The sequence below is a fragment of the Acanthopagrus latus genome, chromosome 11 (assembly GCF_904848185.1).
Source record: "Acanthopagrus latus isolate v.2019 chromosome 11, fAcaLat1.1, whole genome shotgun sequence".
NCBI classification, from domain to species: Eukaryota; Metazoa; Chordata; class Actinopteri; order Spariformes; family Sparidae; genus Acanthopagrus; species Acanthopagrus latus.
In genome coordinates this window covers 10,665,152-10,687,523 of record NC_051049.1, presented here as the reverse complement: position 1 = coordinate 10,687,523, position 22,372 = coordinate 10,665,152, and the positions used below count along the sequence as shown (strand labels likewise).

The following is a 22,372-nucleotide window of genomic DNA, read 5'->3' as shown; positions in this document are numbered from 1 at the left end:
TAAAAACATTTCATTTCTTACTTAATTGCAAATGCATATAAATATTGAGGGGCCTGTGTCCAGTGTGTCCTCTCTAAAATCTGGGCCTAGGGTTATTAGGCTACTTGCACCATCAAAATGTTTGCATTTCACAGAGGACCTCTGCAGGAACGTTCCTGTAACAAGGTAATGGTTATGCATGAGAGATGTAGGATTTAAGTGATGCTTGACTGGAGCAGACAAAATGTTGGTGCATAAGCCAGCAGACTGCAGAAAAGTGAAACATATCTGTATGTTAGCAAATTGCATTGGCTAAACCTGAGCTAAGCTCCGTCTTATTAAACTGTGTTGCATATTAACCACAGGTCACCCCATTTTCATCATTCCAGTTCAAAAAGAAATTCCAATCACCAGACTACTATGACCTTTGAGCTGGTCCAACGTAACAAAGCTTTTATTTTTGTAGTTCAACAGCTCCCCCTGCTGGATTACAACATCCACTACATCTTTACCTCCTGTCATTTGGGGTCAGGTCAACGTCACACGCTCATGCAAAAGCATATTTTTCCAGTAACTTCTACTGGAATCTAGCCAAGCATATTTCTGAGGGGAAAACATGTTTTTTGATCTGATTTAAACTTTAGTTGGGTTTTTTAAAATGATTACACAAGGCTGACAACAATGTAAAAAATGAATAACTGCACACATTCACCTTTTGTTGGAAATGTTTTCAGTGTAGTTTAATGAACATTTCAGAAAATACAAATATACTTCACAAATATATAATAATATTCTGACAACATGTGACACTGCTTGTCCATTTAACAACCCGCTAGTAAATCCAAAACATGTACACTCCATCATTTTATTTCACCATTTACATTTTTTCATGCACTCGATAACACTACGAACACAGTCCCCACCCACCAAATACCAAATGGCATTTACTGTAAACTCTAATAAACAGGCTCGACTTGTTGGACAGGTCAGGGGCCTGTGGCATTTGCTAAAACTACACAATAGGGCTGCAGTCAATCCAAATTTAAACACAGTTCAGAAGATAAAACTACATATGATGAAATTCCTGAACTGTTAAAAGCCTCAACACTGCCACGCAGATTTACAGTCACATAAACTCATGAATTGCAGAATTCATATATTCATAGAGTAGAGGCATGTAGACAGGACTGTGTGTGTGGTATTTTTAAGTATTTGTACCCTCGTCTTTACTCTCCTTGAGATATCCACATGCTCTGTTGAATGGCACTGACAGAGCGGCCATGTGTCCCTGTGTGTCAGGATGAAAAGGAGTGCCCTCATAACTTCTCACTGGAAAGACACACACACAAAAAAGAGAGAAAAAAAAACACTTGAGAATTATAAACAAAATTAATAGAAAACCCTGTTGGACCAATAATAATGTGAATAATAACTCTTTTTTTAAAAAACAATTTTGACTAGGACACTTATTATATTGTTATGAACTTATTTATTTGTGTGTATTTTCTTTCATATTAATGTCACACTGTAACGAACTTTGAGTCTCAATTCATGTATGCAAGCTGCGTATTATTTGGATAAAAACTATTGCATGGCGCCCAGTATTTTAGTAAACACTCCTAATGATGATGAGACATTTAAACCCAGTTAGATGCACAGAAATGTACATGTTTAAGTCTGGTTTAACCTTATGCTTTGAAGGTGAAAAGATGATTGCGTGGACATCCAATCCTATAGTTAGGCAAGGTGAAGCATAGTAGATTGATTAGAAGAAGAAGCAAAGACTAAGAGCACACCCAATTATGGCTCCTGATCTCTGTTTTTATGTTTTAACCCTATCAGGCTGTGTTTGAGAGACATTAGTTACCTGTCCAGATGAGAAAGGACTTCACAAAGCTGGCTGAGCAGGGCACGATGCTTGTGAGGGTTTCCCTCCAGCGCTCCATTGAGACGACTCAGGTATGAGTCCAGGTTCCCAAGAGATGCCGTCTCACCTGTGCCTGTTCAGAAAAAATATCGAAGAGTTCATTCTAAGTCCTCTCAAGGTGAAATATCATAGAATTTAAGCACTGATAAAACAATCCAATCCTGATGGAAATAGATGCTCTTAGCAGCTGTTGTTATAACATTGCTAACATTATCAGTGTACTTATACTATAGTATGAACAAAATGTGACTAGTGTGAAAAAATTCCTGATGGCAAATACATTTATTTAATATCCATCTGTCTACCCGCTTTAGCTAAATATAGCCAACTGACTGCTGACCTGGCAGGGGTACTGCTGACAGACTGTTGACCAGTGTGTGTTTAATGGACACCAAGTGTTGGTGCAGAGCCTGTGTTCGCTTCTCGTCCAGCCCAAGCTCAGCCTCCAGGCGCTCTTTAGCGTTGTACATGTCCTTAATGTGGCGTTGAAGCACTGCATTCTGCTCCTCAAACTCAATGTTTGCCTTACGAAGCCGGCGCAACTCAGCCTCTCGCGCTACACCAGACAGAGAGAAACAAAGCAGGATCTGATGAAAGTGTGAAACTTACATGATCAGAATAATGCTAGATTGAATTTAATTTCGTGAAATATCCTTTTAGCAAAGGTAATTGTGCAGTTTTGTCTAAGCCATGTCAAGGGGGGCTTGTGATCTATCAGAATGATCATTTCCTGTTGCCAGTTCCTCTGTTACCTTTGTTCTGATCGAGGAACTCCTCTGTGAAGATGGGGATGTCGAATCTGCTTGGAAGGTCAGAAGCCTAAGGGACAACATGAGAAAACTCAGCTGTTTGAAACATTTGTAAAAAGAAAAAAACAACAAAATGATAAAGATGCTGATACAGTAAGACAACATGATGTGTCATGTACCTTTGATAAAGACGGCTCTGAACTAGTACTGATGATGACAGATGGTGCGTCTTCTGGAAGAGAAAATTGTAAGTGCTTCTTAGAGCTCGTGAGACACAGAGTAATAAAGCACAAAACAGGGAGTATCTTGGCATTTTCCCTGGGGATGTGGTGGCTATGCATACGCGAGCAATAACCAACATGACATACATTACATAAATTGTCACCTTTCTTGATCCTCTTGTCTTGAATCTTTGCGCTGGTGATCTGATAGGCCTCAGTCTGCTGATATTCCTTCAGTTCCTGGGCATACTGCATCTTCTCCCGTTCTGCCTCATCCAGATAGCGCTGTCAGAGCACAAGTAATGTCATGCTGATTCACTGAGAAAAAAATTCTGCCTTGCTAACGGACAAGTGCTTAATTATGTGAAGAAGGTAATTTGGAAATATTTGCCAGCAAACAAATATTGTACTGAGAAACACAACTGACGTTAAATATCTTTTAAAAATCTAATCATACATCCGGATTTGATGTCTTTAGAAAAGTAAACAAGGCAGATGATGATACTATTTGCAGCACAACTTGATTAACTACCTGTTTGTCATTCTGGGCTAACCGTGTCCACTCTGCTCCCAGTCTCTTGGTGATTTCTGGGAAAGGTAAGTCGGGGTATCGGGCCCGCATATGTTCTCTGCGTTCGTTCAGGAAGCGGACATATCCCGTCACTGGTGCTTTGGGACCATTTGGTAGCACCTTCTTTCTTTTCTTTCCCTTTGGCCAGCCTCTCTTCTTTGGCTTCAGAGAGGGAGAGCAAAACTTTCATGAATGCTGGGGCTTCTCACTCATCTGTTAAAATGATCATGCTCAGTAGAAAACTACAATAATTACATACCAGCGTTGCATTTCACAAGTTTTTTTGAACATCAATTAATATACAATATATACAATACAATATATATTTCTTTTCTCCATTAATTGTTGGTGGTGTAAAATGTCAGAAAACACAATTAAGGGAAAAGGGCTTTTTTAGTCTGACCAAAAGTCCAAAACTCAAAGAAATTCCATTTGTTGTTATGAAAACTAGCAAATATTTACCCTAGAGAAGCTGGACCAGAGTTGTTGGGGCATTTGGGTGAAAATTAACTTCAATCCATGGCATACATTTTACTCTGCAATAGATCCTGCCTTATGAAGTTTAAACTGTGAGGTTTTTTTTTTTTTTTTTGTATGGTCACTAAGGAGGCTGTTGTAAGTTGTGCGGCAGAAGTGTATTACATTAAAGTGAGAGGTGTGTTTTACTTCAATTTTTTATTTATTAACACTCTGTCCTATTGTTTTGTTTCTGCTATTCTACTCAGCTGTTTACAAAACAGTCAATCTACCCTGTATAAATAAAGGTTAAATAGATGAGGCAATGAAGAAGATCTACAAAGACTCATCTATTCCAAATGTATTTTATATAGACAACCAATTACAGGAAACTTGAATATGACAGTGAATGCATAACACTATGGGTATTAATGCAATGACAGTTGAGGGATCTTTGTTTTATTGATGTGATGTGTTTTACCCTAACCCTTTGTGAATACAGGAATTATTGCAGGGCTGTTGCAATAGTGTGAATAACCTTTAGCTACCAAACATAAATGATGGATAGCAAAGTGATCAATCATACCTTTACTTGCCAAACTTGACAGCCTTACTCCTCCAACTGAGGATGCACTAAAGAAATGAACTAATCGTGCTGATCCTGGTCAGATGTAGGAGGACTCACCTCTTCTTGTGGTTGCTCTGCTGAATGTGAAGGTCTGGGCTGATGTGAAGCATCACTCTGCTCTTGTTTGATCCCTCCCATGATGTTCGGCCGTGTGTAACTGACTGTAAACGTATAAAAATGGTCTTAGTCCGTTAGGGTTTTGTCAAGGGAAGACTTCCGTGTTGAATAACATAGAGGAAGTTGCACATAGAGATGCGAGCACTGGTCAATTTCAGAATGATTTTCCCCTTAGGTCTGCCGCTTCTTATGCTAACCTGACTGCTAGCAGCACAGAGCGGCTAACTGGTCGCTCTGTGCAGTTCTCACACACAACGGTAAATATCCAGAAACAAAAAAGGCGAGACAAAGCGCTAACTTTTCACACGGAAAAATTAAACACATAAATATCTATCAGTCCATACAGTAATGTTCATTCACTTATAACAATGGCAATTATGTATAATTAGTCGTACTTTTTAGGATAAATGTCTCCTAACTCACCCGATAATGAAGCCCTCGGCCAAACAGGAAGAGAACGCTGCCTGTCATCTGATTGGTCGGCGCGGTGAGTCATGATTGGTTGGTGGGATATCCCCCTAACTGACCCCCCATTTAAGGATTGCATAAAGTAGCACAAAAGAGAAATACTCAAGTAAAGTAAAAGTATACATTATACTATATAGTATTGAGCAGTTTATCTTTACTACAGATTGTTCTGACGCTATGAAATCCCCGAAACGACTGTAAAAGCTAGAAAAGTACAAAAGCGGCATAGACTTTGCATTCATCATATTATTAAAGTGAATATTAACATTCACTCTATTACGCACTTTATGTAAGCCATTTTTATTCTACATTTTATAAAAAGTACTCCCGTATGATTCTACATGTGTGTTACTGCTGTGGGGTTAAGATGGTAAGGTTGTACCTTTGTAAGAAAGCTTACATTACTTTCATAACATTGATATTACGAAACTACTTTTATTTATTACTTTTAATAATTATTGTTTTATTATTATCTACCTACCATCATTTAGCACTGCCCTGCGATGTGTAGGTCTTCTTTATTATTGTCCAACTTGATGCTGTGTTATATTCATGGTGACACATCAGTAAGGTTTTTCATATCATACTTGTCTATCTTTCACACCCAAAAATACTTGCCCACCACCAACAGCTTTACTGTGCCTGCGTTTTATTCTGCAAGTCTACACCGGTAAATGTCGTTTGCTATCATGCTTTTGTTGACAACCTGGATTTGATGCTTGTTATCAAGAACAAGCTGTTCTCATGTAGTGCCATGACACAGCTTTTTAGTGGCACCATGTACTGGAATTATTGTTTTTCCAAGCAGAATTCAGGTGCTTTGGGTAGTTAGCAATCATGTCAGTTTACTGCCCTCAACAGGTCACAGAGTGGAACAGCATCAGAAATTGATTTAAGTATAATAAATCAGGGTTTTGAAGAATTACATTTGGATTTGTAGATGTGAATTTATTCTGTGAAGAACTAGATTAATCTTATTTTCTTAGATTTTGGGTTCATGACTACTTACACTAAATACTAAATACAAAGCACAGTGATGACAAAATCAGAAAACAAAGCTTTCAACAATATGAAGACATGTTCAGTTATCCCAGGGAACATCATTGGTTGTTATCAAATATGATTAACAATTAGTTCCTGATATTGATTTGCAAAGGTAGATGTTGAATAAGTATACAAATAACAGACAGCAATGGTCGAGGATTACTCCATGCATCTTTTTCTAGACAGATTGACTACAAACCTAAAGAAATGAAGGGGGCAATATGGTAGATCATACCCAAATAGTTTTTTTAGGCTACAAGAGTACAGTCACAACAAAGTTCAGCTTATTATCTTGTTTTAGTCACTTTACCCATCTGCTCATTTAATGTCTGGGAAACATGAGGCCAATTTAACAAGTTCAGCTAGTTCAGTTTTGTAGCACCCCCTAACCAATTACTTGGCCTAACTTTTTGCATTCAAGAGACCTGGCGGTAGCTATAAAAATAATATGTCTCAGACATTTTCAAGTATGGCTGACACACCAGTAGTCTGACTTGCTTCATCAGTACACCTGTCCATACATATAAAAGCATGATTATCCCCATGAATAAAAAAGAAGCCTGAACCATTCAATTTTTTATTTTCCTTTATTTATTGTTTACAATTTTTGTAGGTGTTTATTCATTAACGTCAATCCTTTTGGCAAACCTTAGTGCTCACTGTTCTGTACAGTCCGGTCCCACAATGTAGACATAATTTGTTGGGAAGGGGAGGAATGAGGCAAAAGCCACGTGAGGTCCCAAGCTTTTACAATTTGTCCAGGTAGTTGTCCAAGGCTGGGATACCCTCCTTGAGACCCTTACGTTTGCGTGTCTCGGTCACAACTATACCGGGCTTGGAGGCAGGGTCACATGGGTCTCCGGGGAGGATCTGCCAATGGTCGAACACGCACTGTGGGAAGGCCTGGCCACCAGTGTTGGAACGAAGGTCAGCCGTGAAACCTGGGAACAGACAAAGCGAAGTATGCTTCATAAAATCGCTTGCCTCATGGGTACAAGTGGAACAAATATTGAAGAGGACACTCATTTAGGTCAGAAAATGTCTTAGTATCACATAGGTATGGCTCCCTATGCTGGGTTTGTAGGATATAAAAAGATTGAGGGTCTACAAACACATTACAGTAACATGATTTCTAGCAATGAATAGCATTTTAAACAGCACTTTTAAATAACTAATCCATATGGCTCAATACATGTCTCAGATAAATGCCATTAGTTTTGCTAACTGAAGTTATTAAAATGCTGCCCTGATTAGTCAGACCAAGCTCAAACATCAGGCAACAAAATTAACATGGGCTGCTCTGCCCATATCCCTTGTTAAAATAAAACTTACCAAATGACTCCATGACAGGCAGGTAGGCCTTGGTAAGGCGCATTGGTGTTCCCATGACACTGATCTCCTCAATCACATGACCACGCCTTCTGTTCAACACACCATAGATTCCACCGACTGCTGATGCAGGACACTGCAAAATAGACATGCGATTTTAACTCAAATAAAGTTGTTTGTGAAAGACAAGTCATCTATTGTTGGAGTAACTTAAAAATTAAAGAACTTTACTCCTAGGACTAAACTCTGCTCTATCAGGTAACTAGAAGAAAAATATAGACTACATCTCCAGTGACACGTACCTGGACCTCCACCAGGTAGACGGGCTCCATCATTCTGGGCTCAGCTGTGAGCTCACATGCGTACAGAACTCTGCGAGCTGTGGGAATAATCTGACCACCACCACGGTGAATGGCATCTGTATGCAGGGTCACATCATGGACGTCGAAGCGAATGGCCCTCATGTTCTCTTCGCAGAGGACACCCTACAAACAACATAGAGGCACCAATTGTAAAGGAAATATGTATATGCATTGATCATTAGGTAGAGGATCACAATGATTTAACCTGATAGATTCTAGTGGAAGCATTTTAGCTGAGTCTAATGACGTGAATTTTTGCTGCCCCCCTTACCTCCTTGACTGCCCACTGGAAGCCAGCCACAACACTATCCTTGATCTCATTGAGGTACTGCACTCCCTTGGTGACATCCACCAACATGTTTGGGCCAGTTCCATCAGGTCCGAAGCACCAGATCTTTCTGGCCTCACCGACATCCCAATCATACTTGTCAGCAAGGTAGCGGGCACGGGCCTTGAGCTCCTGACGAGCGCTAACCTCACCCTTCTCGATGTCCTCAGACAGGCCATCTTCAAGGGGACGGGCCTTCATGAAGAGACGGTTGTGCTTGTTGGGTGACTTTGACAGGCACATAACAGATGATTCTGCAGAAACGGTCTCTCTGTAGGACACCACTGGATCAGATTTCTAAAAGAGAAACAAGTGTCAATACAGAAATGTTCACCTTGAGGGATAATATATTTTACATTAAGCTCATTGGTGTACGTAGGTTTTACTGAACATCAGTTTACTCAAAAATTGCATTAATCACCTTGAGTGGAATGCAAGCATGATCCTCCTCCAGATCCTTCAAGCAAATCTCCAGATGGAGCTCTCCAGCACCAGCAACGATATGTTCTCCAGATTCTTCAATGATGCACTGCACCATAGGATCAGACTTTGACAGACGCTTCAGACCCTCTACCAGCTTGGGCAGGTCAGCAGGGTTTTTAGCCTCCACAGCAACCCTCACCACAGGGCTGACACTGAACTTCATCACTCTCATGTTGTGTGCTTGCTCAAAGGTGGTGATTGTTCCCGTCTTGACGAGGTACTGGTCCACTCCAACCAGACCTACGATGTTACCACATGGCACATCTTCAATGGGCTCAACGTAACGGCCCATCATCAAAATGGTCCTAGAAAATAACAGAGTTAGATGTGACCAACATCAGATACATATAATACACATACCCAGTACATATCAATAGGCCAAATGTTGCGACCAACCTCTGAATGGGCTTCAAGTAGAGGTCGTCCTTCTTTCCAGGGACATAGTTTGGACCCATAATGCGTACTTTCAGACCAGTGGAGACAGACCCAGAGAACACACGGCCAAATGCATAGAAGCGACCCTTGTCATTGGTGGGGACCATCTTTGAGATGTACACCATCAAGGGAGCCTTGGAGTCACAGTTCTTGATACCTGATTAAAAATAAAAATGACTGTTGACTACAAGAACCACAACAAATCCAAGACATGTATGCATTGCTGCCCTGCCAAGGTACCCCCCAGAGGAATTGCTGAAATCATGCATGTGCTGTGTATGTTACAGCCATAAATTCCTGTTCATGATTGAAACTAAAGTAAATGTCATACCCATGGCAGCCTCATCATCTGGGGGTCCCTCATAAAGCAGGTCACAACGGTACTTTTGGGCAGTGACAGGAGAGGGCAGGTGGATGGTGATCATCTGCAGAAGAGCTTCTCCTGCAGGCAGCCAGCGGCGCATAACAGCCTTCAGGAGAGGCTTGCCCTCCTTTTCTTTGTCCTCTGTGTCCAACTTGACTTCCAGCTTTGTGATCAGTTTGGCAGTTTCTTCTTTTTTGAAGTTCATGATGGCATCAAACACCTACACAAAGGAAGTTGTTTTGAATTAGTGGGCTGCAATTTAATGTGGCCCAGCCAAGAAGGTCTAAGTAAACCAACTTCTGTGCCCTTCTCAGACGGAAAGCTATCATCACTGTTACTCAGGTCAAAGTGAAGAATGTTTAAGTCATCACTTTAAGGCACATAGGTAAGTTTGAACAACAACAACAAAAAAAACACTTGCTCTGACACTCAATTACCCAATTGAGAAATGTCTGTCTGGACTGAAGAACATTTAAATCAACTCAAAGTTGTTTTACCTTGAAGATTGGGTCCAGGATGAGGGCAACAAATGTACGGGGGTACTTGGCGCCATCAGGTCCTTGGGCAGTCTTCAGGAACTTTCCATTGGCTTGGTCGAAGTACCTTAAATATACAAACATAGTGTTAAGTTTTACCAATACAACAGTCAGACTCACTACAAAAATATAAAAGTGTATGCTTCAATGTTCACTCCTCTGCTTCCCAATTCCCAATCACATGCACTTTCGTTTACTGATCAAGCTTTGCTAAAGAGACTCACCTATCACCCCACAGCTTCTTCATCATGTCTTCCACCTTCTTGCAGTGCTCAGCTGCTGACATCTGGGTGTTGCCCTTGGCAGCAAACTTGGCTGCATACATCTCAGCAAACTGCTTCAGGGTGAAAGCCCAGCCATGGAGTCCAGAGCCAAAGCCAACAGTACCAATGGTTGGATCAATCTAGGAGAATTGAAGACACCACATTAAAATCTCAGTAAGAATGCGCATATTTAAAAGAAATTCATTTTGTTACAATGATAATGGATGAGTATTTTACTCTAGACACAAACTTAAAGAGAAATATGAATTATAAGTCTCAGGGTAAAGCAGTACAATGTGGTTCAGGAAGCAGCTCACCTGGAGGTTTCCCATAGGTCCTTCCTCATCCTCTCCATAGGTGGAGATGATGACATTGACCGACTCAACAATACGCTGGAAAGTTTGGTAAAGGTCTTCAGCTTCAAGCTGCAACTCCAGTAAGGCACGGTCCATCTTGTTCATCATCAGGACTGGCTTGATGCGCTCAGCAATGGCCTGACGGAGCACTGTCTCAGTTTGCACGCAGACACCTGTCAGGGATACACAAGGATAGTTTAACCTACAGAAAAGGTGATATGCTTGTCAGTTTTATTTCACACTGGAAGTCTGACTTAACATGGCAACATCACTTATTTTGTAAATAGGCACCTCAGTTTTTCCTGCTGCACAAACATTTGAACAGAACAAGCTTCTCATAAGAAAAAATGTTGTGCATATGAGATATCTTTGAGGTCTATTATGATCAAGGAGCCCCCCCATCGTTCACTGTACAGATTGCAAATCCCATTAAGGCAATGTGATTGTGAGCTAAATAACTAAAAATCATTTGATCAAACTACCCATCAGCCATGACAAGGATATATTCTGTATTAGGAATTTGCATTGCTGAGGATCGGTTAGCCATGGCCTTACCAGACACACAGTCCACCACAACCAGGGCTCCATCAGTGACACGGAGGGCAGCAGTCACCTCAGAGGAGAAGTCAACGTGCCCGGGTGAGTCAATCAGGTTGATCAAGAAGCCATTCCCGTCCTTGGCCTGCTTAATGAAGGCCAAGTCATTATCGCTGAGCTCGTAGAACAGGGAGATGGCGCTGCAAGTTGGAACAATTTGTTAGACAAAGTCAGTTGCCAAAAAAAAAAAAAAAATAAAAAAAAGCCACACCTTCCTATTATCGAGGATTGCCATCCAAAAATTGTTTCCTATGCAGAGAGGTCTTCCATACAATGCCTCCCAATATAGCACTGTCAAAGTCTAACGACTTCACATTAACTAGAATAAAACTTCACAAATTGAAGTCTGCCAATTGTTTTTTTTTAGTACCATAACAGTAAAAAGTCAAAGCAGAACAGTAGTCAAAGTTGTGTTCATGTTCACAACAGCATACTTTGCAAGTGTTTAGCTGTAACATTACAGTATGTGCAATATAACAATTATTAGAAGCTAGACCACAACACAAGTACATTTTGAATTAAATGGGGAGGTGCTGCATAAAAGATGTGTTTAAAAATACACACCACCCTTTACATAAATCTGCTTGCTACAAAATGCTCACACTGCAAAAACAGTGGGGACACAAGATACTTACGTTGACTTGATGGTGATACAACGTTCCTGTTCATCTTTCCGTGTGTCTGTGAAACGGGTCTCTCCAGCACGAGCTGAGGCAATGATGCCAGCCTTCGACACAAGCGAGTCCGTCAGAGTTGACTTTCCGTGGTCGACGTGCGCAATCACAGACATGTTACGGATGTTGGCCTTCTTGTCCATGATGGCACGGATCTGGTCGACTGTGAAGTTCACCTGAGGGGGCAAAATCAAGTTAGAACATTCACAGAAAGAGGAAACACAAACACCTGACAAATCAGAGAAAAGGTCGCAAAGGAGCCTTAATATACACCAGCCTAGGATATCCCCGTTATAACTCATGGACGCTGATTTTCAAGTCGTCATTTGTTTCAGTGCGCACACAATTGTTATTTAACTTGGCCTCACACTAACTGCACCCACAGCTTATCGAAAATTACTGCTGACGCAACGTCAACTGTGCAGCATTTCCACCAGGGCGTTGTGTCCGCCATCAGCATCACATCAGCTGTGACGTTACCGTCAGCTACACCTAACAGAAATTTATTACAGCTCGCTGACGATGTTTAACATTTCAGACGGTGAGCTGCTGATATTCTGACTGCGATGACAACTGAATAACAGTTGGTATAAATACGTTGAACCACGTTAATAGCCGGCACAATGTGTCGGCTCTTGTAGGCCACGTGTACAGACTTTGACACTATGCTAGATGCTAACACGGGCTTGAAAGCTAAATTAGCCGGTCGGGCCAGAAACACGAAATGCCGGCAAGTGTTCCCCCGCCTTACAACGTCAAAAACAAATCGCTGACACTACATCGAGGCGGCCTTTTAAAAAACACGAATGTCCAGATACAGCTACGTTAGTCTTGGTCTTAACAAGAATTCATAGAAAACACTCAACGCTTAATTACAAAGCGGCCACCAATGGTAAAAGTTAGCCAAGTAGTGGCACCCAACGTCAGCCATTTCAGCCTGTACAAAAGGGCCGGCCGGCATATCACCATTCAGAACATGTTTTCAAAGAGGTAAACAAGGGAAAAATCCAGCAACAATTCAGAAGTTGATTTTTTAATCAATAATTACATATAGCGGACAACGTTGCAGAACACGAAATGGCTGCCATTTTGATCAAAGCCCGGTCCATAGATCGGACATGCAAGTAGCGTAGCATCCGTCAAAGTGCCCTCGCAAAATTACAAATACTAACATCGAAGACACCTTTTGTGTCCCATAACTTAATCATCACTCGGAGAAATGTGACAAACTCACCATTTTGGCGGATGGTATTGGATTCGCTTGGTGGCGAAATCAGACAGGAAATTTTACGCTGCCCACCTCACGAGGGCATAGGCAGGGAAGAGGCCGCTGACGTCAGAAAACAGGCCTTTATAATACGTGCGTCATTCCTGTGCGTCTTCACGTACAAATGTCATCACGCTGCTTCGGCTCGTGATCTCAAGTTTGGTTGTCTATGGAGTCGAAGGAGCTTCATCATCATTCATCCGAGTTAAATATTTATTTAAATCACTACAGCCATTGATGATAAAACTAATTATGGCTAATTATGAATCCTGCAAGACATTTGTTAATGCATCAGTAGCTTTATAACATGCTTTTTAAAATTGTATATCAATGAATATAACTTGTAAATTGCATTTATATGATTAAACTCACATCTCTTTTAAATAATACAGAGAAGGAATGGCTCACCAAGAAGCCAACTGAATTTCCACAATTCATAGTACAGTATGTCTTACTTGCTTCAGACACCAGCGACATTCTTTTATGATGCCTGAATTTAATTTACACCAAATAGTCCTTTTTCTAACCCTGAAATTCCACATATTGCTCATGGAAAATAATAAAGTTCCTGGATTTTTGCTGCATCTGCTCATACTTCGTTTTTATTCATATATATATATATATATATATATATATATATATATATATATATATATATATATATATATATATATATATATATATATTTTACCATCTCTTACAGAAACAAATGCAAATATCAAAACAATGAAACTCAAATACACTGCAATGAGCTGTGTTACATTCCATCAACAAATGTAAACTGCATTTTCTTGTTATTTTTTGACCAGGAAAATTTAAACGCTGATGAACTGAAAGAAAGAAAACCTATAATACTATTCTTTCAGGTATTTAACACACTTTTGCAACTCAGAGTCAGTGAAAAAAAAAAAAAGTATTTCTTGAATGGGGTTCTACTATAGACTGCCCGAAGTATTCAGGCCGCTCACTTGTTTTTCCTGTTCAGGGTGTTTTGTATCCACATTTTTTATAAGACTTCCTTTTTTTCCTCCTCCTTTCCACTAGGTGGCTAGTGATCCATTCTGGTGAACATGTGGCATCATACAACAAGTCCTTAAACGACCTTATATGCATGTTCTGGTCATCAGCTACAGGTGGCCTGCTGCAAGTCCCTCACGCCAGTTATGTAAATGTGGGTGATAATATTCCTAACTTATCTTTTTCCCTTTGTAACTTGGTGGTAATCAAATCTTAGTGCTAAATGTCCAAAATTAAGTGACTCAGATCTGCAACACACAAGATTCCTTGAATTATCTAAGTAAAGCTAGAATCTAAGTAAGTAGATTTGCTCAAATACTGTATTCGAGTACAATTTTGAGTTAAGCAATACCTGTAGACCTACTCTACTAGAGTATCTTCATTTTAAGATAGTTTATGTCTCAGCATTATTATTGACAGGCCCACAATGCACCATTTACTCCACTGTATTTTTATGGTATACGGTTGATCACGTACTGCGCCTGCTCTGTAATTAATCCCTGTGCTTATTGCCTTCTCTTGCAAAAAGAGCAAACAGGTATAAAGTGCTTAATAACTATGGAAAACACATACTTATCGGCATGAAATTATTATGAAACAATATTAATCCTGCGTTATGAAAGAAAACACTGGTCAGAAATGATCACTAATCCATCCTGTTGATGAAAAAAAACATGTAATAGTGTTGTGTTGCGTCAGATATTTCATTTTTCATTGTTGGATTCTTCACAACATTATTTTATTCTTCCAGCAGATGGTGCCCCAGCTTTACTTCCAGAAACTTCAGCTTCCAGCACTCCAGTCCCACGAACTGTGCTATTGGGATGATCATTTCACGCTACACTGAGTGAGGCAGTGATTATGTTGCACTCACAGAGACGTTTAAGACAATAAGACAAGGTCAACAATACTTTTCATCATGGAATCGATGCAATCAGTGTGAAAAACTGATAGATGTCTTCTTTGATCGTGCTGGAATCAATACACCTCCAATCTCCGGTTAAACTAGTCTGACTATGAGACTCCTTCTGTTGCTTTAATTGGACCCTGTTTGTCTCATAATCAAGGCTTTCACCAACTCTGTGGCTGTCAGTGATGGAATGTAACCCAGTAGATTCGCTCAAGTGCTGCAAGTACAATTTCTGCTTTACTTAAGTACATTTTCTGCTGTTTTATTCTTTCACTTTTAACAACATGATTTTTTAGCACAACGTCTCTTTTACTCAAGCATGACTTTTGGTTATACATCCCCAGTGGCTTTTAGGTACATATGCAGAGAACGGGATGGAGAAACAACACAATAAGCTGTTTGAGAACTGACAATCTGGTGTAGAGGGAGACGACCGACGACTGATATTCTTTTTACCTTCAAAGGACGTGTTTGTTTTAAACTCTCAGAGGAAATGAACCAAGGGAACATGAATGATGAAATGTATTGTTACTTGTCAAGAGCTCATTGATCCAGGAGTCTTTGTAATTCACACAGTCTTCAGGTAGATAGGTTTTTCTACCTCATGTCAGCTCTGAGGAAAGGTGCTGTTTAACACAAGGATTTAGTGGAGGCTGCAACAAATGGAGCCTGTAAGACCATTTCTTTTTTCGCTCCAACATTCAGAATAGATGCAATTACCATAGAAAATAATATACCTGCATAATACCCATGCAAAAGGAAGGTCCTTGAATTAAAATACTGCCTGTAAGTCATTAATGGAGTACAAAACATTTTTCAACCACGCAGTTCAATGTACAGACTTTTCTCTTGTAAGTAACAGTGACTGCTGTATGATAGGATGCGATGATGCTGGCATGACGATGTACTCAAGATGTACCACGACCTCCTCACGTTACTTTTCACTTAAACGCCTTCAGATTCCTCCAATTTAACATGAGACTCATATTTTCCCCCATACCCGTCATTATAGATAAAAAGCACAAACCACTGTTGGCTATGGCAAATCATTTTTGAGGGACATTTCTTTGCACCTGTGAGGTGCAGTCTCTGTCATCATGGCAGGTAATTGGAGGGATCAGTAAGGAAGACAGTATGACCGGTGTCTATTTCCACAGAGGGCAGACTGGTGAATGCAGATTGTTAACATGCCTGTGTATATAGAGGCCTGCAATCATCCCTGTCCCCGCTGACATGATAGACTGACCATTATGTGATGAATTGCATGGACGTGCTAGTGTCACAGAAGCGCTCTTTAAGAAGCGTAAAATTGTTCCATGATTCATACGCTGCGAGGAGAGAGGGAAGGTGTGTCAGGAACTCAATTAGAAACAATTGGGACATGCTCAAAAAGCACAAACATAGTAATTTGAACAAATTTGACAGCGTTAATTATCTGTGGGAACAGGATGTGAGAGTGTGTAAAATTTTCTCATTTAACGCCATCGCACCTGATCTGCTTTTCGTGTTCTGTGCTTTAGCTTTCAGCCTGCTGTCATATCTGAAGACGCTCGCACAGAGTGATTGACGTGGAGAAACGGCGGGCCGCTCAGCCTGAGTAATTGACTGTGGATTGAAATGACACCAAAGTTTTTGAGGGACAATGTGATTTCTCCTACAACAGCTATCCTTGGGGAATGTTGGGGTTGTGCTCAGTTTAAGAGGAATTCATCTTCTGATGGTACTTCACGTGTAAGAAAAGAGACAGAAGTGCGTCACTCCGTATCCACGTATTTGCTTCAGTCTGATCCTTTGAAATGCAAACAGGCCTGACTGTCTTCAACATTTGTGATTTCTCCAGTCTCCCCTTCTCCACTTTCCTTTTATCTTTGATCCCTGACCCTTGTACTTGTTACATAAGATCCCAGGCATCACTTACAGACATCAGTGATCCTTTACCAACAAAATACTCTATATCGAGTAAGATTACAGTCAAGTCTAGCTCCTGACAGCAGCGATGGTGCTTCTGAACTTCTGTCTGAAGGAAAATCAAGACACAAATCACTGACACTCCCCAGTGCTCACATCACAGCAGTGTTAAAATTAAGTGCTTCAGAGCCCCTTAATATATTCAAAGCACATTGGTACTGTCTCATTCATAAGTACTGCACATTGTTGCACTCTGTCCCCTGGAGCCTCTCTTGGGTATCATTATTATGGCAAACAGCAAGAATGTGCTATTAATAATAAATGAAGGGAAAAAAATCTGATAAAAAAAACAAAAAACACCCATTCTTCTCATCAAATAGCCTAACCTGAGATAGTAGGGGATTGTGCATGTAACGCTTTGACAAAAACAGCACAAAAGTTTTAATGTAACAAACTTTAATAATTGATCATCAACTTTATTCCAAGACTATGTTGATTAAGGAACACACCCAATCAATTTTATTAATGTAGCCCAAAATGAAAATAACATTGCCTCCGTGGGCTTTTACAATCTGTACAGCGAGTGACATCCTCTGTCCTTAGACCCTCGATTCGAGTGAGCAAAAAACTCGCCACAGTTTGCCTCTCAAAAATACTAACACACAGCCGAATGAAAGCCAATAATCATATCCTTTGTACCAGGACGTTATGTGGTTTGTTATGTGCATCTTTAGCTGACATGAGCAATACATCATTTCCGTAGAATGCTCAGCAATCTCCTCTGGACATGTTTTAAGACATAAAATCAATGAGATCTTGATAAGATTGTCTGAAGCAAGTATGTTTCCTACCTCAGTGGAAAGTCCTGTGCATGTGTAGTTTTGTCATCACATTTCTGTTAAGCTGCATACTGCACCTGTCGCAAAATCAAGCTTGTTAAAAACAGCAAAGCAAGGAGAAATGTTATCCCCACAAGACTGTGATCATACACACATGAAACAAATCCTTCTGCACAGCAAAGGTCAAAAAGTCCAAGCGAAGTAAAACTCATGTTCACACGGAGGAGGACTTTAGAGGTTCCATATCGTGCTTAATTACAGGCTTAATTTGGTTGTCTACCAGAATACGTGCCTTTCATGTTTAATGTCTTTAAACAACATTTTCTGATACTGTCCATGGCTGCAGCACCTCCAATCACCCTCTGTCTGAACATTCAGTTTCAGGGCCCAGGCTGCTCTGATGGGTTAATTATCACAGGCCTGAGCAGCTGCAAGTGTTTTTTTTTTTTTCTCAACCTGATAGATCTAATAATAGAACTTCACCGATAGAGCAAAGATGGCGCCTACACAGTCCAATAAGAGCTGCTTGCTTGGAGCATCAACCACAAGAAGTTTCCAGCAGGTTTAGGGTGCTGAAACGCACATCTTACTGCATCATTTTATTTTTCCTCACTGTAAGCAGTCAAGGTTGAATCTCTTTTCAAAATGACTTCAATCAATTATTGTTCATGTAACTGCAGCTAATGTGTCGCTAATGAGTCGCTTCAGAGGGAGAGGCATATTTTGGAGGACTGTTTGGTGTGTCAGCACTGTAGCCCATAAAAAAATGGAGACGTATGAGACACTATAAAAAGAAAGATCTGAGACTAAAACGTTCAGATTCACGCCTGTAGATGGGAGCACTCTATTTGACCTAGAACGAGAAAGAGGGACAAGGCTGTACAGGGACAAGAATATTTTTGAGTTCAGGCCATTGCAGCTGTTCCTTGAAAAAGTGTAAGTCAGCTAAAGGACAACTTTGGTGATCCTATTGGACCTTAAGGTGCTGCTCCCTCAGGCATGTTATCCACATTCTTGCTCTGGGCGAACAACACATTCGTTCATTCATTCATTCAGTTGTCCAGTGTCAGCGGGGGATAGGCTCCAGCTCCATGGATGAATACATTTCTATATACAAAGAGATGATTTGAGATTAAATGCCATATCAGTATTTCGCTGACCTGGCAAAGACACACCAGCACACCACCAGGGAAGACTTAACACATCCACTACAGGATGCTTGTCAGAGAAATGTAAACATGGGCTGTGTTAAGCTATTTGAATAACTCTGTCTTGGCAATTTGGAAAGGTAATTTTATGTTGTATTTATGTGCATCTGTGTTGTGTCGTACCTGCCACTTTCGAAGAGCAGTCGATCCATGTTATTGCTGAAGTTCAGCCTAGCTGTTTGTTACATTCTGTTTTGAGCGAAAGTATGATTGAAGTAGTGTAATTGAGGGTCAGTGTGATGTTCCACCTCATCACCATGTGGCATCTGTTTTGCACGGAAGCATTTTACGGTGTTGAGTTGGACTTTTCCTGAGCTTCACCTGTTTTGAGTGCCAAATTATCCATCCATGTGTGTTTGTTTGCGTAGCCACTCTGCTGTGAAAATGTCTTGTTTTGAGCAAGCAGCACTGCAGTCGTCCGCCCATAAAACCGACTGTAAAATAAAAATGGAAAAATCAATCAGAAGAGAACATTTTGTGATGACTGACTTAGTTAAATGCAACCCTCTCTTCTGGTATCGGTTATTGCTCATTTGCTGGTGCTTTCTCTGATGAATCTGTCACCACGCAGGAGCGCTTCGGAGATTCACTGAAACAGCTTCAGATTCCGTGATTATAACCATAAAATCGTACTTCACCTACATCTATGTTTATTGCTATAAACACATATCACTATGACCACAGAAATTCATTTTTGTGTGACATTTCATTGTGTCTGTGTGGCGCAGCTCTTCGTTCGAATTGAGCTCTGTCAGCGTGGCACAGACAAATGGATGGACGGGTATGAAAGACGATATGACAAAGGGCTAAGTGGTGAATGCAGAACGTTACTGTGTGTGTATGTAAGGACATGTATGCATCTCCAGTCTCCACTCACATGATAAGTCAACCATTGTGAGACGATTTTTAAGGAAGTACATGAACACATTTGACAGTTTTAATTATCTGAGAGAACAGGAAGTAAACTGTGTGAAAATTTCTCATTAACACTATAGCACCTGGTCTGCTTGTCCAGCTGTGTCGCATCTGTCATAAAATTGTGCTCGCAGTGAAACAAAGCAAAGCAACTGTCGCAGACGTAAACTGCTGATTTGATTCGTGTGCCTTGTACCTGCTCTATCAGAACACAGTGCAGTCAATCCACGTCACCGCTGAGGTCCCCTGACTATCCAGACCTGACTTCATCCCTGACACCAACTCATTATGTATCAACTGAAATTATGATTGAGTGCGATCATCACAGTGCTGTACCTGTAGCCCTGAGGCAGCTGTCAGTGTTGAGTAGCAGTTCCCCTGGGTTTTTTACCAGTCTGAGTGCCAAATTATCCAAAATGTTCATTTTGCCTGCAGTGATTTACGTGGCTGCTCTGGTGTGGAAATTTCCAGTTTGGACTGACACAACACTGCGGTCAACAGTAAAAAATAAAATTAGGGGAAACCATTTCTGCATTTGTGATGACTGCCTTAGTTCAATGCACTGGGCATGCTTTGGGTAATCAGCTATAGCATGTTTGCTGGCACCTGTGTAGCATCCATAATACAATCAGGAAAAAGATAATTATTCTCATTATATCACCAAAATACTTTAAAAGGTACCCAGTCTTTGTTTTTTGTTCAAATCTTCAGTTAGTTTCTGAAAATGAAGTTATGACCAAGTGTTTTGTAGAATAAAAAAGAGGCGGCACTGTGAGAGAGCTCTCTGAAACTGACATGTATTCAATTTTTAACCTGAGTGTGGAGACAGAGGACCAGCCACAATGTTAAATTGTTCTTGGAAAAGCTACAAGGACAAAGTCAAATTCACTTTCACCCTAAGTTTGTGGTTTTTGGATATCTGAGGTCAAAGGTAGGCAAAGTGGGTGGTAACTAATTAAAATGGAGGTATTTCCCTCAACAGAGGTATGAATCCACTTCCATCTTGGTTTAATTGCATCTCAGCCTCTGGGTCAGGGCTCAAGGCTAAGGATGAGGTGTGCTGTGCTGCAGACGGGGTCACACTTGGTTTCTTAGACCAAATTTATTTGATGTATGCGGATAAAAGATAAAATAAACCAAATTAAATTTCCAGGGTCAAGACTGAACTTTCAGACTAAACCTTTGATCTGACAAAGTGAAACAGTTTTGTCGACTAAATTGATTTTCTGGACTTTATAAACACAGTGCCATTCTTTCTGGCATGTCAGAATGAAAGCTCCTTCACACACTCACCATGACATTTCCAGACCTGTCGACTCAAATGTTACCCGTCCAATGGAGCTGCACATAGTTATTTGGAGGGGTCACTTGTGATTTTTAAATCTTACCTTTAAGCTCAGCGCCAGTTATTTTCATTTTATCTATGAGAACTTGAGTTCAAAATGCCACCTATCGTTAAGATGAAATAATAACTTCAATGCTTTGTGTTCGTGCCTAACCAGCTCTCCAATGTGCTCAGACAGAAGTATGAAAATGTATGCTGAGAACTAGATTATTATGCTTTGTTGCAGGTGCATACTTTGGTAAAATCACTAAGTACTAGAATGTTATTTGAAGCAGCTGCTGTAATGAAAGGCTGCGGACAGGAGGGAACAGTCTGCTGTTGAATGGTGACTTCAATCATTTGGTTTTGCTTTTTTTCATTATTGATGTCACGCATTTATAGACAGTTGGTTGTGCAAGTCTGTATTTTAGATTTTAATCCTAGAGAATTCTCTCAATTTTCACTGAATTTTGTGTGTAACAAGTGCGCAAACTTGTGCAGAAGGTCACTGCAAAGTTGGCACCACAACATCAGGGCCATTTTTAAACTTCCATTAATTGGTGGTTATGAGAGTCTGACTTGTACAATGCCCTCTCATTCCTGAAGAGGATATAAGTATCCCTCTGAAAAATTACGGCTGCCATGAGACAACTAGACAATGTGTTCATATTGATGGAAAGGTTTTGACTTTCAAAACAGTTTCCATTATTAAAACAGTCTGTATTTTTGACTTTCAGAGTGAGAATGTTGTACGTTTTACCAATGACTGAATGGATGTGGACTGTAAGATAGGACAACAGGGAGAGGAGAGGAGAGGAGAGGAGAACAGAAGAGAAAGTGGAGGGGATCGGTAGGAGTTTATACAACAGCAGCTGGTACAAAGCTGTCATGCCATGCAGCTGCCACTAGTTGTGATTCACCAGTGTGAAATAAATGGCAGCAGGTGGCAATGGCTGACAGCTTACATTTGTCTCATTTGACTTGATTTTTTGTTTGTAGGCGTTACATCGCCGAATGCAGACGAGCTTTAAAAGGGAATGGCGTTTTGAAAACCAGCCCAAAAATTCAAAATGACTAATGACCCAGTTCTGGCAGGA

At 40.5% G+C, this 22,372-nt stretch overlaps 2 protein-coding genes, 1 long non-coding RNA gene and 1 other non-coding gene across 7 annotated transcripts; 1 reads left to right on the top strand and 3 right to left on the bottom strand.

Moving 5' to 3' along the window:
- Nucleotides 1–692: 692 nt before the first annotated feature.
- Nucleotides 693–5,183, bottom strand: hmg20b (high mobility group 20B). 3 transcript variants are annotated; one of them, XM_037114395.1, is made up of 9 exons: nucleotides 5,072–5,183; nucleotides 4,589–4,692; nucleotides 3,409–3,609; nucleotides 3,041–3,161; nucleotides 2,835–2,884; nucleotides 2,659–2,725; nucleotides 2,247–2,462; nucleotides 1,847–1,979; nucleotides 693–1,308 (listed from the first exon to the last, which is right to left on the bottom strand). In XM_037114395.1, exons 1-9 carry the CDS (start codon nucleotides 5,142–5,144, stop codon nucleotides 1,296–1,298), a joined length of 978 nt encoding a protein of 325 aa, XP_036970290.1. In that variant the 5' UTR covers nucleotides 5,145–5,183; the 3' UTR covers nucleotides 693–1,295. The 3 variants fall into 3 exon arrangements, with proteins under 3 accessions (XP_036970290.1, XP_036970289.1, XP_036970291.1); XM_037114394.1 differs by having other exon boundaries at nucleotides 2,835–2,887; nucleotides 5,072–5,181; XM_037114396.1 differs by lacking the exon at nucleotides 5,072–5,183 and adding an exon at nucleotides 5,044–5,065 and having other exon boundaries at nucleotides 2,835–2,887.
- Nucleotides 5,184–6,728: 1,545 nt separating this feature from the next.
- LOC119028428 (elongation factor 2-like) lies at nucleotides 6,729–13,274 on the bottom strand. Its single transcript, XM_037114393.1, has 13 exons — nucleotides 13,122–13,274; nucleotides 11,849–12,063; nucleotides 11,172–11,353; nucleotides 10,578–10,789; nucleotides 10,222–10,400; nucleotides 9,959–10,064; nucleotides 9,429–9,681; nucleotides 9,059–9,254; nucleotides 8,601–8,967; nucleotides 8,123–8,476; nucleotides 7,792–7,974; nucleotides 7,493–7,625; nucleotides 6,729–7,101 (listed from the first exon to the last, which is right to left on the bottom strand). Exons 1-13 carry the CDS (start codon nucleotides 13,122–13,124, stop codon nucleotides 6,908–6,910), a joined length of 2,577 nt encoding a protein of 858 aa, XP_036970288.1. The 5' UTR covers nucleotides 13,125–13,274; the 3' UTR covers nucleotides 6,729–6,907.
- On the bottom strand, nucleotides 9,770–9,836 carry LOC119029364. Its single transcript, XR_005077970.1, has one exon. It is a non-coding gene; the product is annotated as a small nucleolar RNA SNORD37 (small nucleolar RNA).
- LOC119028431 lies at nucleotides 12,072–15,861 on the top strand. 2 transcript variants are annotated; one of them, XR_005077705.1, is made up of 3 exons: nucleotides 12,072–12,428; nucleotides 14,199–14,325; nucleotides 14,926–15,861. It is a non-coding gene; the product is annotated as an uncharacterized LOC119028431 (long non-coding RNA). The 2 variants fall into 2 exon arrangements; XR_005077706.1 differs by having other exon boundaries at nucleotides 14,923–15,861.
- Nucleotides 15,862–22,372: the final 6,511 nt, after the last annotated feature.

What these genes read in the sequence shown, in the direction of transcription:
- hmg20b (XM_037114394.1), bottom strand. Translation starts at nt 5,144, where the DNA reads ATGACTCACCGCGCCGACCAATCAGATGACAGGCAGCGTTCTCTTCCT. An exon ending in GCCGAGGGCTTCATTATCGG is followed by an intron (nt 4,693 to 5,071) that starts GTGAGTTAGGAG and finishes ATACGTTTACAG; the next exon opens with TCAGTTACACACGGCCGAAC. An exon ending in GTCAGCAGTACCCCTGCCAG is followed by an intron (nt 1,980 to 2,246) that starts GTCAGCAGTCAG and finishes TTTTCTGAACAG; the next exon opens with GCACAGGTGAGACGGCATCT.
- LOC119028428 (XM_037114393.1), bottom strand. An exon ending in AAGAAGCTGTGGGGTGATAG is followed by an intron (nt 10,065 to 10,221) that starts GTGAGTCTCTTT and finishes TGTATATTTAAG; the next exon opens with GTACTTCGACCAAGCCAATG. An exon ending in ATGCTTGCATTCCACTCAAG is followed by an intron (nt 8,477 to 8,600) that starts GTGATTAATGCA and finishes TTTCTCTTTTAG; the next exon opens with AAATCTGATCCAGTGGTGTC.